This window comes from Rutilus rutilus, assembly GCF_951802725.1.
Source record: "Rutilus rutilus genome assembly, chromosome: 11".
NCBI classification, from domain to species: domain Eukaryota; kingdom Metazoa; phylum Chordata; class Actinopteri; order Cypriniformes; family Leuciscidae; genus Rutilus; species Rutilus rutilus.
The window spans coordinates 15,579,285-15,600,185 of NC_140216.1; the positions used below are offsets into that span (position 1 = coordinate 15,579,285).

General features: G+C 36.8%; 1 protein-coding gene across 1 annotated transcript in view; it reads left to right on the plus strand.

The window, feature by feature from the left end:
* The window catches only part of rims2b (regulating synaptic membrane exocytosis 2b), a 158,548-nt gene that overhangs the window by 120,747 nt on the left and 16,900 nt on the right, over positions 1–20,901 (plus strand). Inside the window, exons 35-39 of the mRNA XM_084423300.1 lie at positions 2,626–2,667; positions 4,405–4,427; positions 6,906–7,045; positions 8,339–8,500; positions 17,184–17,371. Of these exons, the coding sequence (XP_084279426.1) occupies positions 2,626–2,667; positions 4,405–4,427; positions 6,906–7,045; positions 8,339–8,500; positions 17,184–17,371 (555 nt within the window). The remainder of the gene's footprint in view (positions 1–2,625; positions 2,668–4,404; positions 4,428–6,905; positions 7,046–8,338; positions 8,501–17,183; positions 17,372–20,901) is intronic.

The window sequence follows — 20,901 nt, forward strand, 5'->3', positions numbered from 1 at the left end:
GTAATATAGGTTGTCAAATGTTGCGTTGCAGTTACGGGTAGCTACAGGGCCTGAGCTACTGCCCCTTTGCCCTCTTGGGCCGAGGTATCCCTCTAGCAGGCAGAGTATTGTATATGAGTGGAGTGGATTTCAATTCGCGCCATATGCATTCTGTAATGAATCTGCAGCTCCAGATCCACTCCGGTCCGGGCTTTCCACTTATCACTCGCACCACAGCCGTGCTCCGAGTTCCCTAGAGGAGTAAGCGGACTAGAGGAGACCCATGCTTCATAATTACTCATATATTAACACAATCATGGTTTCTGCCTTTCATGGTTAAATAAGCGTCTGCAGTATTGGTGTGCTAGCAAGCAAAAAATATCAATACATTTATTGGTGTTTATTCTCATTATGGGCTGCGAATGATAGATCAACATGAGCTTTTTAAGTCTCGTTAATGCTTGACTTGTCCTCTTTCTGGCGAGGGTGATTTTTGCAGCGCGGCTCACACTGAACTGAGCAGACAACACGTTGCGACACAAAAATGCACTATGAATCCATTTTTTCAACATGAAATTTTGCATACATTTATGAAGCAGCACTAAATATTTAAAGTCCCCCTGTAGTCAATAATTGTATCTCTTAAAACTAATCTTTGATCATATAACATATATAAAAAAATAAAAAATAAATTCCTTGAAATAGCTTTTCCTTAAAATAGCTCGAATGTAACTCATTTAGTATACGCGGTTCTATGAATATGCAAATTAGCCCCGCCTCCACTCACCCGCTCAGAGATCCACTCGTTGCTGGTCACACGTTGACGTGATTGGTTACAAGGTAGCTTGTGACGTCAGAAACACCAGCGATTTCAAACCTCGTTTTTGAGACTGTCTTTGGTTCCTCTAAAGAGAAAATACTCAGCAATGGTGTTGACTTATGAATTTTCACATGGTTTGTCTTAAAGCATATCAAAAACACCACATAGAAACAACTTAATATTCACCACAGGGGGACTTTAAGTGAGCTAATCACACAGTGCTTGAAAATGTCTATTGGGATTGATGAATAAACACACAGTACAAACACAGTACAATACCGTACAGCTGACTTAAATTCTGCAATTGTAGGTTAAAATCTGTCTGTTTTTAAGATTAACACATTTTAATTGTACAACACATACAACATTAAGCGAAAAGATAGTAATAAGATCAGGGTCGGAAATGCAGCCAAAATAATAATAATGACTCAAAATTCAAGATATGGGAGCAAAAATTCCCCCGAATTAGTTCCTTTTTTAACAAGGTATCACACGAGCAAGAGAGCAGTTTTTTTCTCTCGAATGGCCTATGAGCACGATTGCAAATGTGATATTGATTTTATACAACAGTACAATTTTCAGTTCAGGTATTTTTTAGATTTTATAAAATAATAATGTAAATTCAGTATGTTTTTGCTCTACACTCTCAGAATAAAAGGTACAAAAGCTGTCACTGTGGCGGTACCTTTTCAAAAGGACTACTTTGTACCTAAAGAGTGCATTTTAGTCCCTCAAAGGTACATATTGGTACCAAAAGTGTACATATTAGTACCTAAATGGTACATATTAGAACCATTTTGAAGGGTACTGTCCCAGTGACAGCTTTTGTACCTTTTTTTCTGAGAGTGTATTGAAAATAGTTCCAAACAAACACACCAGAACATGGTGCCCTTTTTCTTGGTTTGGGCCACTGCCCCTAAAAATGTTTGTGCATGTCCCTGTTGCGTTGATTAAAATTCACGTCATTCACTTCAGATTTAGTCAAGTAACCTTTATTTATATAGCGAGATAGATTTTATTTATATAGTTGTAGAACTGAACTGCTAATTGTTCTTTGTCATCATCACTATGGCAATAGGTAGAAGGAAGGTAGTAATTAACACTTTTATTGATGCTGAGATGAACGGTTCTCACTGATATATTTAGAATCTGTAATTTTGATACATTATGATAAACAGCTGAATAATCTGAATACTGAAAGATTAAAAACAGAAGAACAGAATAAACTACATTTCACAGTAATTTTATAGCACCTGTATCATTCGTTTGGTAAAATAAAACTGGAGACTTGTGGGTTTTTGGAAAGCTAATATGATTTCAAAATATGAATTAAGAGCTGGCCTTTTTGTTGTTATTTTAGCATTAGAATATATTTGATTGTGCTTCTCAAATTAAACAATTAAACTCAATAAAAGAAGAATTAAGACAATAAACCGTGAATCAATAATGCCATTGAGCTATGTTAGACATTACTGTAGTGTAAGTTGCATGTAGTATGCAGTGGGGAAAATAGGGCATAGATGACCTGTGTTTGTAGTGTGTGTGTGTTTGAGACGTATGTTCCACATTAACCTTTGCTTAATACACTTCAGTACATTCTTTTGATGCTTTAAGGTTTTTCTGAGGTGTTGGATTTCACAGATCTTTTTTTTAATGTTTGTTTCGGCATGAGTGATGAGTTTCTGAGTCTGAAATTCATCTAAAATCCTTTTGTGTGTGTGTGTGTGTGTGTGTGTGTGTGTGTGTTTCCATCATAACATTGTGTGTCATGTGTCTGTTTAAACTGTCTTGTTTTCCTCTCATTTTGTGTTTCATCCACACATCAGCAGTAGTGTCAGAGTCAACAGTGTCAGAGAATGGAGATGCAGGTAATTTAGACTAACCCTAACATAAACCCCTCCAAAACAGTGTGTGTGTGTGTGTGTGTGTGTGTGTGTGTGTGTGTGTGTGTGTGTGTGGAGCAAACAGGGTAAATGGTTGGGTAGTGTTATTAAAAGAGTTTAAAACATTGGAACTACACCGTTCAAAAATTTGGGGTCAGTACTTTTTTTTAAAGAAAATGTATAATTGTATTCATCAAGGACTAAAATTGATCATAAGTGACAGCAAGGACATGTATAATGTTTCAAAAGAGTGCTTGTGAGAATCAGCGCATATTGTCTTTCTAATGAAATCCATTAGACCATCTTTCTTAACAAGCTAGACTGCTGAACTAACTTTTCCAGACCAAGGAAGTCATGCTGGTTAAGTTAGTTAAGCAATCTAGTGGAGACACCAGCATCACGTTAAAGACCAGCATTCAAAATTATTCCAGTCTTTTCAGTGGTTCACAGAATTAGGATATGATGTCTTATCTTTCAGACAGATTTGTTTTACTTCATTGCATAGATTCTGGAATTCAGTAAATTATTTCTATATGAGACCAAAGTCCCCAGGCATTAGTGTTTAAATCAAGTCTGAAGTAATAATGAGTGTTGAAATATGTTTTTGTTTTTTTTCTTGATGGTTGCTGAATGTTATTGAATTTGCTCGTTCAATAGAGTGCAATAGTCGGGTTCCCCAAGTAAAAATTCGATTTTTAGTTTTAAAATAATATTGTTTAACAGCAGAATTTGTGTCCAAAAACTACATTACCCATGATGCTGTATAGACAATTCCACCAATCAGAGAGCAGAACAAGCAAAACCGTGTTAAAAGATCTATTTAGCTCCACCCACTGCCATGAAGCGCCACGTAAACGAGTCACGCTCTCAAAATATTGAAATATTTCTATATATAATATGCATGTTTTGCAATACACTTAAAACCTATTGTTTTATATATAATCACATGTTAAATTAGTAGTTTTATATTTTATGCTGTTTGCAATGCTTCATTGGATTGAAGTTCTTTCCATCACTAAAGCTGTATGGTACACAGTCTTGTACCTTTGTATTTTGGTCTGATTTCCAAATACTTTGTTGCTTTGACAAAGACTTTTTTAAATCCCATATCGGAGAAATTAATGGAAAAAATACTTCCGGAACCAGTGCCGCTAAAAAAGTTGGTTTGCACTGTTGTACTCTATTCCTTAGGGAATCTGTGATTTGTTTACTTATTTATCTATTTATTTATTTAGTGGCTTTTAGTCCATTACTCTTTTACGAGCTCATGTGTGTTAGCTTTGATCTTATCATATGCAAGTGTACTCCTAAAAGCCGACAAAGTAAATCTTTAGCAGATATACAGTACATGCTACAAAATACAATCCCTTCCTTTTTTTCTGCCAGAATTATTGATGACATCATCTCCTGCACAGACATGTGTAACTTGCATTCATTTCATAGGGTCTTTAAATGACTGGTCAAATTCATTTTCATTCAGTTGCTTAATGGCATTGTGTTCTCTTTCACATCTGTTTATTTGGGTTGGACTGGATCAGCTATAATTTCCTACTGTTGAAAAAACGCTGTCCATATAACTTCTGTTGTCTGATGTGTGTCGCTTTGGAGTTTGTTGGATGTGTATTTGTATCAACAAGCAGCATTTACTAATTTACATACAGTACTGTGCTTCTGTTATGAGTTTCAATACATCTAACTTTTTTGTCTTTTGTTGTCACACAGGCACTTTGAAGGATCCATCAAAGGTATGTTTCTTTCTGTCATTGCTTGAGTTTTTCTACAGTAAAGCAATTGTATCCTTAATATTTGGGAATAGATGAGGAGCTGTTTGTTTGAAGCTTTTCTTCATGGTGACTTCATTAATTTTTAGAATAACCCTGGCCTGTAGAGACGAGAAGTCTCAGCCAGTGAATCATTTGCTGCATACTTCCCTTTGGTGATATTTTAAGCGTTTACAAACATGTCCGATGCCAGACGTTTGGCCTTTGTCACCAGTGGACTGAGAATAGTTTACTTTGCAGTAAGGAATGTTCTCTTCAGTTGGAGTAAAATTAATTTCCACCCTTACATTGTGTCCCGACCAGATACAATAAGATGTTTCTCTGTCGTTTTTCAAAGCAAAATGAAAATGACTGCTACAACAGGCCCAAAATATGTGGATACAAAATATCAGCAATTGTGCAACAACTTTTAATCACCTGGTGGTTTGGTGATTTTAGATGCATGAACTGAAGTCAGTTCTTCTCAAGTTCACACATGTGTCCAAACAAAGTAAGTTTAGGTGTAGAGAATCACATTAACTATGACATCATTCAATAACATTTAACTACCAGTTAATTTTTTGCACTTTGTTTAATTTTAAACAGTATATCTATTGTTTCAGAGTCCGTAATTTACAGCCTGTACACTATCGTTCAAAAGACTGGGGTCAGTAAGATTAAAAAAATAATTCATTAATATTTTTTCTTCAGTACGGATGCAATTAATTGATTGAAATTGACAGTAAAGACATTTATAATGTTACAAAATATTTATATTTCAAATAAATACTGTTTAAATCTTCCTATTCATCGAGGAATCCTGAAAAGAATAATATCACGGTTTCCACAAAAATATTAAGCAGCACAACTGTTTTTAAACACTGATAATAATAAGAATTGTTTCATGAGCAGCAAATCAGCTTATTAGAAGGATTTCTGAAGGATTTTGTTATGATGCTGAAAATTCAGCTTTGCCATCACAGAAATGAATGACATTTTAAAACAAATTCTAATTGGAAACACTTATTTTAAATTCTAATAATATTTCACAAAAGCTCTCTGATTAACATGAATGATTTACTGTTTGTTGTTGGTTAGGACACAATGTTGTGCCTGGTTAGGACACAATATAAAGGCCCTCACATAGACATTATATTAAGTACTGATTAGCTGTTCCTCATGGTTACATAAAGTGTCAAGTATCTGTAAAAAATGTGTTCCTGATATACTGCTGAAATATACCACCATAACTCGTGGTGAGTTTACTATAAGAAAAGATGAGCACTGAGAATCCTGTAGTTATATAACACGTCTCTTTTATTTGATCTCCAACAGAGGCACGTGTGCACTGTTTACCATAATTCTTGCATATGTTACAAACGCTTCACTTGGTCCTCTATTCTGTTTTGATTAATAACGGAAGTTATATAAAAACTGGGGGCGGGGGGGTTGTTTTATTTTTTGTCAGGTCAGATCTGTGTGTGCTCTGGGATATGACATCCTTTGTGACTTTTATAAACATTTTAGTTATTGGTTGTTTTCAAACCTAGTGAGTTGCCTACCAAGACAGCATTCAATGCACTTTCTATTGTAAATAAGGACAGACAAACCACTTGGACCAAAATCTAACCCTGGATAATGCAATTCAATTCCAGAATGCATTCCTAACCATCTTAGATACATCCAAGATGGCTGATGGTGTCAAGAACCTCTGACCAAAAAGATACTGATGTTTAATTTAATACTATATAGTTAAAATAATTATTTGTGTGATCTGTGATCTGATTTTTATGGTTATTAGAGTATTAGTGTTAGCTTAGCAACATGTTAACATCAAACTCTAGAGTGCAACAGTTGCGGTTTGGTAACATTCATTTTTCACGGGAAACTGATTTATAACAATAACTTTAAAACCTTTATAGACAGACCTGTTGTGAGCTCTGAGGTTGTTAATCAATGACATAGGCTGTTTTTTTTAAGCCATCTGTTTCCATTTTTTCAGCTTATTTTAAAATAATCACGTTTATCAGTGGAATTTGTGGTTAAAAACATTGCCCATGATGCTGTATAGAAAATTCCACCAATCAGAGAAACGAAGTGGGCAAATCGCACCAACAAAGCTCTACGCAACCCCTACAGTCAAAATACTTAAATATTTAATTTAAGTTTATAACCTTTGTCTTTTTGTCAGATTTTTTTGCTTCAAAAAAAACATTTGTAGTGATTCACCTCATAGCTGATTGGTTTGTTTCATGGCATAATGCTTTAACAAACACTTTTTTTTAAATCCCTGTGGAAAAAATGAATGGAAAAATACTTCCGGAAACCAATGCACCTGAAAAAGTGTGTTGGCCACTGTTGGGCCGTGTTTGAAATTTATTTCGTTTCTATTTTGAAGTCAGTTTGTGCAACATTATTTTAATGTAATAATCAGCATTGTTTTTTTGTTTTTTTTTCTCACAGCAGGGGATGGACAGTCTCTCCATGAGGTCATCGGACAGTGATGTAAGCGATGTGTCCGCTATGTCGAGTGCATCTCGGCTTAGCAGCACGAGCTACATGTCTGTCCAATCAGAAAGGGTGCGAGCGAGCCGCAGGATCAGGTAGGCACACAATAAACCCACTGACCTGTTATACCTGTGGATGTATCTTCAGCCATGGACAAACTCTCTGGTCACACTTACTGTGCTTCTGTTGAGTTCAGGTGTGGCTCTGCCTGCTTGCGAAGTGAACCAAACCTCTGAACTTTCCAAGAGTGTGTTTACCAATGGCTGAGATGACATCACATGTTTTTGAATAGACTTGTATAGGTTACTCTAATGAAAAAATGTCCAGCTCATATTTCACCTCAAAATCAATAGAGAAACAAATATTCTGCATAACGTTTTTAAACATATCAATAATGCAATAAATATATACTAATTCAAGCATATATTCAATTTTTTTTACTAATTCAAAAGTTTGTGGTTGGAAAAAAGTATCTTATGCATAGCGAGATTGCATTTATTTGATCAAAAATACAATAAAAACATTAATACTGTGAAATTTTATTACAATTTAAAAGAGAAATGTTTTCTATTTTAATATATTTTAAAATGTAATTTATTTCTGTAGTGCTAAGGCTGAATTTTCAGCAGCCATTACTCCAGTCTTCAGTGTCACGTGATCATTCAGAATCATTTGAATATGATTCTTATTATTATCAATGAAAACCGTGATACCTTTTTTTTCCTCAGGATTCTTTGATGAATAGAAAGTTCAAAATAACAGCATTTATTTAAAATAGACGTCTTTTGTAACAATTTACAAGATTTACCTGTCACTTTTGATCAATTTAATACATCCTTGCTGAATAAAAGTATACATTTCTTTAACAATTAATTTAAATTAATTAATTAAATTATATAACATTGTTATATTTTCATATCACAGAATTGAGCAGACTTTTTCACGACACATTAGTGTCCTATTAGAGTTTTGTGTAGAAAAGCTTACTTTTCATGAATGTTGCAATACAAAGCAAAAACATTTCATTTTATAAATAAGCTTAAAGTGTATTATTGAAATATGAATTGGACATGTTTTGTAATTGGACTCTATTTTTATAAGATTAACCCATTAACAGAAGGATTGAGACTTAGGAGAATCTCAAAGTATGTGACAGCATCATTCTGTGGCCTTTATTGTCACAGAATTAGGAGAGTTAATTTTTTTTTTGTATTAATTTTATGTTATCTTGTTAAAGATTTATTTTATTTTCATCATCTGCATGTCTGCCAAGCTCATGGCTGTCTGTTCTGTGTCTTTTCTGTCCTGCATGCTTCCTTTCATGATGTCATGGCTTGGTTTATGTGTTTGTTTGTCTGTCTGACTGTCCATGTATATGTATATGTCAGCCGTGCGGAGGCCCTTCCGAGTCAGGGAGAAGAGGGCGCTGTTGTTGTGGAAGAGCAGGTGGAATCAACTACAACAAGTGCACTGGGGGCGGGGCATGAAGGGGGGGTGGGTTTGTCTACTGAGAACCCAGAGGAGGAGGAAGAACAGGAGGAACCTGAGAGGTTAGAAGCAGAGTGTCTCATAAACCTAGCTAATGTCCTCCAACTAGTGTCCTTTAGCTAATGTCCTCCAGCTTAGTGTTCTCCAGTTTGTGTCCTCAGCTAATGTTCTCCCCAGTCTGATCATATCCCTAAATCAGGGGAGGGGTATTAAGATAAAGTTCCAAGAGATCCGGTATCTATATTTCCTTCCTAGTGGAGGTCTGGACAATACTTTTTTAGAACAGTTTTACATTTCCATTGGGTCAGCCGTAGTACTTTGTAAAAGAAAAAATCCTTAACACTCAAAATCGTCATCATAGATGGGAATCCTGGGCCCCGAGAGCCAAAGCATTGATGTCTAAGAATTTTTACCAGTATTTACCAAAAAAAGTAAATATTTCTCCCACCTGGATATGAATATAAAAAGGTAAGATCAGATATTGTATCAGTATCAGTTATTCTGCTGATTAATAATGTTAAATGAAAAAACGCATTAACTTGTCACAAACCTGGTTTAGTTAAATAATTTTGCTGTATTCTCGTTTTATGTTTTCAAAATAAGTCTCTTCTGCTCACCATGGATGGATTTATTTAATTCAAAATAGAAAAAACAGCAATATTGTGAAATATTATTACAATTTAAAATAACATCTCTTTTTGAATACATATGATTTATTCATGTGATGGCAAAGCTAAATTTCAGCATAATTACTCCAGTCTTCTGTGTCACATGATCATTCAGAAATCATTCTAATATGCTGATTTGCTGCTTAAGACACATTTCTTCTTATTATTATTATCAATGTTGAAAACAGTGTAAAAAAAAAAAACAGGATTCTTTGATGAATAGAAAGTTCAAAAGAACATAATTTATACAGGAGGAGGGTTACAACAGTAAACAAAATGTTCACTTTTAGTCAGTCAGAATCAATGTTACGTCGATACTGATGTATGGACTCCCTATGGAAAGTGCCATAAACGCTGACCCTTCCCAGCTCGAAATGTAAGTCGAACAGACCTCCATACCTGGTGGGACGGAAGGACAGAACTTTCTAAGGGGAAGATCAATAGCTACTGTTCCTTTCTGCTTTACCCTATTCAGCCACGACTGGTTGGATAACACTGGGGAAGTGAGCAGAGTCCAGATGGAAAGGGACGCTATAGAGGCCACATCCTGCCCGTAGGGAGGTAACGTGTGAAATACTCATATGGACTGACTGTTGGGGCAGTACTACATATGGAAGAAAACTCTGTGGTAGGTCCTACCTGGAAAGGGATGGAACTAATACAAACGGTGAGCTATGACAGAGCAGACACTGTCAAGGGAAGGACACAGGTTAACCAACGGGGAAACCATTCCATGGAAGAATACACATATGATATTACCCAAGGGGGTTCAACTACTTATGGGCACCTAGCGCAGTACCCATATCCTGACCAAGGGGGCTGACATGCACACAAGTATTGGGCTTAGCGTCAGACTCCTCCGCTAATTCCAACTGCCAAGGGTGTTGGAGGAACCTCAAACCAGGGTTCGCCGGCTGGGGAACTCATCTGGAGAAAAAAATAAGTGCTCGCACCCCCTCGCCAAGGGGAATGGCGCTGCTCCTGCTACACCGAGCCAGTTTTCCATCCACCTACCTATTATACCATTAACACAGTATAAAACTGGATCTGGATCTGGAAACTGGATCTACCCGGAGATTATCAAATCTCGCAAAGGTATTAGGTTTCACCCGGCCTGAATATATGCAGATGTCTGCTAAAGAGGCGCCATGTAGAGTGAGCTCTAACTCAGAAGGGGCACGGCATGCCTTGAGTTTGGAACTCCAAGGCAATGGCATCCCCTATCCATTGGGCCAACCTCTGGAGACAGCCTTTCCCTTCTGCTGACTTTCAAAGCTCCGCATTCTGTCTGGGCTGGGCAATGCGGGGGATGGGCCTGCCTCCTCCAGGGGCAGCACTTGCAAGTTCACCACCTGGTCCCAAAAAGGAGTGGTGGGAACTTTGGGCGGTCTCTGCAGGTGCCAGAGATCTTGAGGCGGGTACAATATGGTGCCCTGTCTCTGGGAAAGAAGGTCCAGGAGCATCAGGTCCGAGAACCAGGTCCAGGTGGGCCAGTATGGTGCAATCATCAAGACCTGTTCCTCATCCTCCCTGACCTTGCATTGTGTCTATGCAAGCAGGCTCACTGGGGGAAACACATACTTACATAGACCCCCGGGGCCAGCTGTGTGCCAGCGCATCCGTGCTGAGGGTCCCCTCGGTCAGGGAGTAAAAATGCTGCCAATCGGAGGATTCTGGAGAAGGAAAAAGGCCTACCTAAATGCGTCCCCAAATCAAATCCAGATCAGCTGGACCACCTGGGGATGGCGTCTCCATTCCCGGGAGTGTGAGCTGTCGTGAGAGCGCATCAGCCGCACCATAGAGCTCGCCCGGGATGTAAATGGCATAGAGCAACTTGAGCTGCTGCTGATTCCAGAGGAGGAGATGGCGGACGAGTTACAACGTGAGCGCAAAACGCCCTGGTGGTTGATGTGCGCCACCGTTGCAGTGTTGTCCCTCTTGACCATTATGTGCCTGTCCTGCAGCAACGGTTGAAACCAGCGCAGGGCTAGCAGTAATGATAGCAACTCCTGTCCAGGAGTCCGAAGCTGCATGCCCGTTGCATACAGTGCCCCAGCCCAACCTGGAGGCATCTGTTGTGACAACAACATGCCTGGACACTTATTCTAAGGGTACCCCTGCCCGTAGAAACGCAAGATCCGACCATGGGCTGAAAGTGTGGCAACAGATAGGTGCGATGGATGATGCTTTAAGCTTATATACCCGTATGTCCAGGGGAGTGGCTTGGCATGCAAATCTCACTCGCCAATCTTCAATGGCCTGATTTCTTGCTACCCGAGGGTGATTGGGCTCTTAAGTGGGCTCCTCATACATCAGTATCGAGTTAACTTCGAACATGACAGACTGAAAGGGAACTTTGTTTTTAGATTAGACCAACATAAAAATGCACTTTAAATAAATGACACAGTTATTTCACTTTTTTTCAGTGCATATGTCTTGTTATTCAATACTGTGTTTGGTAGTTCTAGATGGCACCACTCTCCACTGCCCTTTAATTCGTCATATTGTCCCAAAAGAGTTTGAGTCTTGCATAATATCACTGTCATCTTAGTAACCCTGGGGAGTTCTGCATGAACAGCTGCCATCTCCATTCCAATTAGAGCAAAAACAAGAAACAAGCTTAAGTTCTCAAGCATTTCCACCAATTTCCACTTCAATAAGTTTTCAGTACCATTTGTGGGTCACTAACTGAATATAGATGAAGTGTTTGTGATCATTAAAACGTTACAGCAGATAAAATAGAATTTTAATGTTGTCAACTGAATTTTTCACCAATTAGCAACTGCAGTAGCATGAATTCTTACATAACCAGCACTCTGTGCACTCATACAGATGTTGAGTACTGTAGACTGCATTTTTATTAGGTTACAGTCATTTCAAAGCAGCACTAGCGCTCTTCAAAATGTTTTATGCCTCTTACTGTTTGACGTGACTGTATGACGGCCATTCATGGTGCTTTAATGAGGGGTAGTCTCATTCAATGTCAAATGCCATTGTCATAGCAAGACAAGGTTATTTCCTATCTAAGTTATTGTGTATTCATACAGACACAATCATTAGATTTCATAGCTTCTGCCTAAACGACACAGGAAATGAAAACATTCAGCATTATTCCTCTATGTCTTCATTGGTTTCTCAAGTTTCCACAAACACACTGAGCTGCTGCAGCATGAGATTAATTGCCAAGATGAAATGCCATAGCTAGCCGTAGTCCTCCTTTGTCACATGAAGTCTTTCTGTCAACCCACCATTTTCATTTGTTTTGACTGATAAGGCCCTTAAAAGCCCCCTGTAGTAATAATTGTATCCCTTAAAACTGATCAAAAAACTTTGATCACCAAAATGCCATACAAGCTTTAAAATAGCTTGAACGTAACTCTACACCCTTGCTTAATTTAGTATATGCAGATCCATGAATATCCAAATTAACTCCGCCTCCACTCACTAACTCAAGCTCAGAGATTTGGTCAAATTTACTCAAATTACTGTAGTAAACGCTGCACAGTGATATCGCTTTTTACAATGTCGGACACATAACGGTAATTAATATGATTAGCTTTTTGATTGACTACGTTATCAAACAGCTAATGATGTGTTGCTAATGTTACACAAACCATGTTCGCATTTGCAATCTCAGTCTGCCTTCTAAATATCAGTATCTTTAGAAACGCTTTGAAGAACTTAGAACGTCAGTGGAGAAAGGCATATCATTTGTCATAGCATTATGTTATACATCAAATACATAATTAACCTTCTATATTGCTAAATGTACCCGATTTTTCATATCAACAGACAAATGTATCGGGATAACCTGGCTACTCTTGAGACTCCCCTGCTTCAGAGCATAGTATTGATATGCTAAAGCCCGCCCACACATTGATGTGATTGGTTACATGGTAGTTTGTGACATGAGAAACAGTCGATTTCAAACCTCGTTTTTGAGACTGTCTTTGGTTCATTGATTCACTTTTAATTAGGAGAAAATAATCAGCAATGGTGTTGACTTATGAATTTGCACAAGTTTTGTCATTAAGCAAATTAAAAACACCACATAGACATACAAACAACATTAAAAACTTTTTGACATTAAAAACAACTTTAAAACAGTATGATCCAATACTCCAGGGACTCAGTTCTAGTGAATGATACTACGAGCCTATAGTACTTTATAGATACTATATTGTTAAAAAATGTGGGGTCAGTAATATTCTTTTTTAATGGTTTTGAAAGAAGTCTCATATGCTTATTATTTCAGTCTAGTGTCACATGATCCTTTAGAAATCATTCTAATATGCTGATTTTGAAACATTTCTTATTATCGATGTTAAAAACAGCTCTGCTGCTATTTTTCTAAAAACTGTGATACTTTTTAGTTTAGTTTTTTTTTTAAAGAATAGAAAGTCCAAAGAACAGCATTTATTTGAAATAGAAATGATAAATGTCTTTACTGTTGCTTTTGATCAATTTAATGCATCTTTGCCATATAATAACAACAGCAAAAATCTTACTGACCCCAAACTTTTGAATGGTAGTGTAGAGACATCATATGTAAATATAAATATGAAATATTCTCAGTATGTATAAAAAAAACTTTAGACTGGTCATTTCATGAGGCATCAAAATTTAATTTATATAAAATAACAAGGATTAATTCTTCATTGATGCACTATGAAGACATAGGGCCCTATTTTAATGATCTGAAACGCATGTATCAAGCGCGAAACGCAAGTAACTTTGTGGGCGGGTCTTGGGCGCTGTTGCTATTATACTGGTGGGATAAATGACTCTTGCGCCCGACGCAAATCTAAATTGGGTTGGCCTGAAGTAGCTTCATTATTCATAGGTGTGGTTTGGGCGTAACGTGAAATAAACCAATCAGAGCGTCATCTCACATTCCCTTTAAGAGCAGGCGCGCTTGTTCTATAGCGGATTCCTATTATAACGGCGGATTTGCCAGGCGCACGGCAGGAGCGTTCACAGCCGAGGAGACCGACGTTCTCGTCACGGCCGTAAAACACAGAGAAGTGATGTTGGGGATGGAGAAACACACCCAAATTAACTTCGGTTAAACAGGCGTATGATAATTTGGGTAAATGTGTAAGCTAGATGTATGCTTTTATAATAATCTATCTATCTATCTATCTATCTATCTATCGTAATATATGTATGATTTGCAAAAATGAAAACTGCTGCTTCTGTGTAGATGAGAGAATCGAAGTATATCACACGCTACATTGATTATGGCCAAGCATGCGCCCTTAAAATAGCATATAATAACATGCGCAACGCGCCACTGACTTTAAACTAGTTTTTTTCGTTCAGTGGCGGAATTGTTTTCTAAACCTGCAAAATAGCATGAGGGAACGTTTGCGCCGGAACACACCTCCTCTTTGCGCTGAACCGCCCCCGGGAGCGCAAGTGTATTTCTTAGTTAACCGACGTGCGTCTGTGGAGGGAAAAGTCCGCTGTGCGTGAGTGCAAAATAGGAATGATACATGCATCGGTGTACAAAGTCAATCGCGCTGGGTGCAAGATAGGGCCCATAATGTAATTGTCTTCAAAACATGCTCCTCTGTCCCAAATACTGCAAAAAACCAATTGTGATTGTCACATTATTAAACGGCAGAAGAACTAATGATTAAAGCAAAATTGCTGTCAAACCTTGTGCTTTTTCTGGCTGTGTGTAGCACCTACTGCTCTGCACTTCCTTCTGAAGGAGTTTTTCAGTCTAATCTTAACCGTTTGCATGTTTTCATAAAATTAGTTAAAGTTTTCATATAAGTGTTAAAAGTACAGTTAAAAACGACAAAAACTTGTCTAAAATCTTAAGTACAGTATTTCAAGAATATAAAATAGTTTGTTCAGACTATTTTAATATATTTTAATAAGTTATACAGTTGTAGACACATACAATAATAGGACCTGCTGAAACCTGTTGATTTCAATATACAAAGCAATATCAGTTTGTAGAGGCATAAAAAAAAAAAAAGTAATAACACATACATTTGAGTCAGTTTGTATGGTGTTACAGTGTTTAATGTCTGATGATCCTGCCTAATAAAGACTTTAACATTCAGAGCAAAGATTATTGTTGAAGATAGTTGTCATAGAAACAGCTTCATCCTCTTCTTCAAGGCTGTAGAAATATTTTAACTTGGTGTCAATGGAACAATCCTCATACAAGTCTTCTGATAGTATTTTCATATGGTAGATACAAACCCAGAAAAAAAGTTTACTCAATAACTTGCCATTCACAGAAAACCAAACAGAAAGTAATCTCTCGTTTCTATTAGTAAGACGGATCACTAGCACAGGATTCAATCTCATGTTAGTAGCCTAAAGCCATCTTCTCCTATCTTTTCAGGAGAGAGAGCTTGAGTTTGATGAGTCACTGTCTCATTATTTCCCCCTTGTTTGAGAGCTTGTCTCACGTCACTAAAATAGGTCATTATACAAGCTTTCTGCAAACTGTGCCTCTGTGGATAAATACTTCATATTACAGTCTCTGTCCATACTTGACCTTTCTACAACATATGCTGGAGTAGACCTTTTCAATTAAATTTAATTATGCTAACCCTAATGCTGATTTATTAAACTAATTGTGTAGAGTTTGACTTACAGCAATCTCTCATGGCAGGTGAACTGATAATAGACACAGCAGCACACAGTCTTTACATCTTATGACACCATTATGACTTCTTACAAAATAAGTCTGCAATCAAAATCTGAGATTTTGGTCACACTTTACAATAAGGTCCCATCGGTTAACGCTAATGCATTACTAACTTAAACTAACACTGAGCAATACATTTGTTACAGAATTTATTAATGCTTAACGTTAAAATAATCTGTTATTAAATTGTGAATAAATTATACACAGAAAGCGATCAAAGAATGCTCCTTTTATAATCGCAGTAGCTGTCAATCACACAGCTTGAGTTTATCAGTGACTGAGTTCTGGACTCTCGCCAAAACTCCCATTATAATTAATGACACTTTCTACATTGCTCAATGAATCTCTTATTTTCATCGTGTTTGAACTGTTAGTTCAGCATTTGTGAGGGTGCATTGACTAGATCACTGCATTCATGCACTCCACACATATCTCTCATCGGCTACATACTCATCACTGCAACATTTCATGCAATGGGAGTAGATCAAAATATAATGGTATAATCAACACTTTTCACGATTAGGTAATCTTGCCAGCTGTAATAGTAAAAACGTAGTAAAAGATTTCGAGAGAGTTCCACGTGTAATACTTATTTCATATGCAAAGATGTTAGCCAATCACAGCAGTGGGCGTATACATTCAAGTCTCACTGCAGACACACCCCTTCCGACAGAGCTTTCAAATCAGAGGGCTAAAATCAGGGTGGAAAATGCACTTTTATTTCTAAACTATGACCTTTTATATGTAAAAATCATACTAACAATATAATTGCACCTCAGGAAACATTATAAAATCATAAAAAAAAAATGCAGTTTATGATCCCTTTAAAAAACATTTAGTTTAGTTTGCAAGAGCACGAAACACAATGAGGCTGTGAAAGTAGACTAGTGAGTATTTATCTGTTCAGCATGAAGACGTTTAATGTTCCAGACAACCTCTGTAGTTCTATTTAGAAACCACCTTTTTCAAGACAAGTAGTTTTTTTTTTTAAAGGGGGTATTACCAATGTATTTTATGTTGTAGAATAAATGTGAAAATAACCACAGAACTTATTTCAGGCTTTTAATCAAAAACCCATTCAAAACCCCAATGACTTCAGTCCGATGAAACTGGAAGTGCTAAATTGCAACTTCTTTCCGGGTTTTGGCCTACGAAAAATACGTCACCCCTGCAGTAGGCCTACTGTATAGCTGCTGGTCATGTTGATGCTCCCCGGAGATGTCATACACTGTGGCTGTTATACCAGTGTGACTGTCCTTCACCTTTGACCCTGCTCCTAAATCCTATAGCTTAAGCCTGTCCCTTCCTCTCTCTTCCTGTCCCTGTCCTCCTCTCCTTCCCTGTTCCTATATCACCTCATTCTGATATTGCTGACAGTGAGTTTACATCTAAAATGAAACACAGGGCTCAGACGGCCACCCCTGGCTCCGTCATCACCAAGAGTTCCAGTGTGGGTGGAGACATGTGCTCGCTGGGCAGGAATGACGATGAGGACGATGACAAGAAGAGGCGCTCCAGCTTTGGGGCGAAGATGGCCGCCATGGTGGGACTGGGAAAAAAGAGTCAAAGTACCTCACAACTGGACCCAGAGGGTGAGTGAGCTGTGCTAGTACATTAACCCAAGAGATTGATGAACTTTCCAACACTTAACACTACCGTTCAAAAGTTTGGGGTCAGTAAACATTTTGGTAACACTTTATAATAGCTGCACGCTATTAATCATTAGTAAAGTCATCATTTATAAAGCATTAATAGACATTAATAAGCAGTTTATAAATACAGCTATAAATGATTTATTCTTGATTTATAAGCATATCTATAATGTGTTTAATAAAACTTTATTAATGATTATTTATCATTTCTAAATGAAGCATTGCAGTATTTACAAACCAGTTATTTAGGAGTTGTCAGTGTTTCATAGGATCACTTATAAAGTAAATGATTAATAAACTATTTAAATGTACATTCACACATCTTATTATTCAGACATAGTAATGGGTTACTTAATGTGTTAATAAATGCTTTATTAACATGTATTTCTACTGTAATTCATGGTTAATTCAGGTAGTTATAAAGCATTTAGTAGTGGTCAGTTATCTATTTTTGTGAGCTCATTGAAGTGATGACTATTTATGCCTTGTAAAGCATTTACAAAGGAGATTTAAAGGCTCAGTTATCTTCTGAACAGAAAAAGTTAACAAACACAACACAGTGATGCAGAACCTAGAAATATTTAAGATGTATGAATGTACATTTAAATAGTTTATTAATCATTAATCATTTACTTAAACTTTCTAAGTGATCATATGAACCACTGACAACTCCAAATAAAACAATACTTCATTTAGAAATGATAAATTGATCAAGTATGAAAATACAATTATTAAACACATTATAGATATGCTTATAAATCAAGAATAAGCATATATAGCTGTATTTATAAACTGCTTATTAATGTCTATTAATGCTTTATAAATGATGAATTAACTGTTTATTAATGATTAGCTAATGATTAATAGCGTGCAGTTATTATAAAGCGTTACCCAATTTTTTATTGTATTTGAAAAAAGTCTCTTATGCTCACCAAGGCTGAATTTATGTGATCAAATTTAGTAAAAACAGTAATTTTGTGAAATATTAATACAATTTTAAATACTGTTTTCTCTTCTTATAATTTATTGAATAAAAGCTGTCTTTTAAAGCTGTCAATGTAAATTTTCAGCAGTCAATACTCCAGTCATTTATATATATATTTAAAATCTTACTGACCCTAAACTTGATTGTATATATTCCTTTGCACTTCCTAGTTTTGGAAGATTTTCATTGCCTTCTACTTTTTAATGTAGTTCTCGCCCAGCTTTTAAATTTTTGCCCTCCATTCATTTTACAATGAATAAGGATGCATGCTTGATACTATGTTTTGCTGCTGACCTAAATAACAGATAGATATGAAGATCATTTGGATGAGGTATTTTGCGGCGCATTCAGTTCAAATGTAAATGCAGGTCATAAAGTCACAAGTAACATATGCACAGATTCAACCTGTAAAAACAGCCCAATTTTCTAACATGTGATTTGTCTATTTCTGTCAGTGTGAGTTAGTCAGGGTGTTGTGTTAATACTGCATTTATCAGCACAATGGCTTCGAGCAGAACCTCTCACGTTCTGCTCTTCAGATAGATGTGGAGGAAACGTGAAGGTGTTTTTCTAGGCCACTGTGTTTGTTATTGTGGAGACGAACTGGGGTTTGCCGACTCAAGTCGATATTCAGACCACGATGTGGCAGCTGCACTAGCGGCTGTATCATCATTGAGTGCACGTCAATATTTCACTAAGTGCTTTGTGAGTGATGACCACAACAGACGGCTCTGGAGGAAAAACCAGGCTGAACTCCGTCAAGGGCTGTCTTTATGCAACAATACATTGGTCATACTTGAGGTCCACGCAATTTAAGGATACACATTGAGACTTGTTGATTTAACATTTTAGTGACTTTTTATTTTTATTTTATTAAACTTTATAGTAAACCTGTGCTTAAAGGGATAGTTTAGGGGTAGTTTCTTCTTCTTCTGTTAAACACAAACACAAAATACGATATTTTAAAGAACGCTGGTAACCAGACAGTTGACAGTAGCCATTGACTTCCATAGTAGAAAAAAAAAATACATTGGAAGTCAATGGCTACCGTCAACCGATACATACTCATACAAACCCATACAGGTTTAGAACAACTTGAGGGTGAGTAAGTGATGACCAAATTTGAATTTCTAGGTGAACGATTCCTTTAAGGCGAGACACTACAGGTGAATAGGGTAATATTTTTAACTAGCAGATATCACCATGAAACTTTCCCAGTTGATTACCTACATTAAGATGAGAAAAATGTAATGTAATTGAATGTTTAAATATGCAAATTAGGCATTATCTAATAAAATCTGAGTATTGGATAAAGCCAAGTTCAAAATAATTTTTTCATTGTGTTCACATATTAGATGGGGAAAAAAATTACAGAGGGCTTTATGTATATCTACTTTTGTTATCCTGTAAATCAGAATATACTGTCAATAGCCTTAAAATTATTTTCGCCATGTTTTTGGGAATAAAATTGTATATAAATCAGGCTAGGAATAATATATTTACAAATCCCCCTGTAAATGTCTTCATAATATAACTAGGTACAAGACTGGAAAGTTTGGTGTATATAGGTGCTACTGAAGTGGAGATTTCAGACTTGGAGTATGAGAGAAAAGAGCAGAAAAAAAAAGCTGAAAGAGCAAACAGACAAAGTGTAGTAAAATAAAGACCTAAATGTGTATTTCGGACTTTTTTTCATCACAAGTCTGAAAGAAGACAAATATCCCAAAATCTCAAAAATGACCAGTGAAAAAAAAACTATGTTTTTGCCTGCCGTGTCTCGCCTTAATTCGTCTTAGGGCTGTTTGATTTATAAAATTTTTGTTTAAATTAGATTTTGGCTTCCAACGATTATGAAAACACGATAATCGAGATACAATTATTATTGTGCCGCATGCTATTACAGTGGTGCGTTTTCGCTCCTTTACGATTGTTGCTTGTCAGACTGTACAAACATGATCCCTGCTGTAAGCCATGTCACACTGGGATCTTAGTTGTCTTTAATGTCAGACAGTCAAGATTCGTTAAAAAAGGACACACGCAAGAAGACTCATCCAGAGATTTACATCATCAATCTGTGACATGTTCGGTGACGGTGAGCTGCATTAACATGTGGGATTGAAATGGTGGCTAACAAACAAAGACAATCTCTAGCGTTAATTGTAATCATGGCTTGTCTTGAAAAGACAAATGGGAAAAAACTAAGACGATGTCTGTGTAACAAGTGGTGGTTTGTTGTTGTTGCACTAATTGCGTCATAAGGTTATGTGCAAAATCGTACAGTGCACACCCGGCTTAAGACGAAGTGAAACACAGACAAGCAAAAAGTATACTTTGAGCTTCGGGGTGCATGCCTAAACATTCATAAACACAAAAAGGCAGAGGCTTGGCTGGTATACATGTACACACATTTGGTTATGTGAATGTAGAAAACAGTTGGGAGAAAATAAGATGTGTATCAGTATATTGGATCCATGCATTAGGTCTT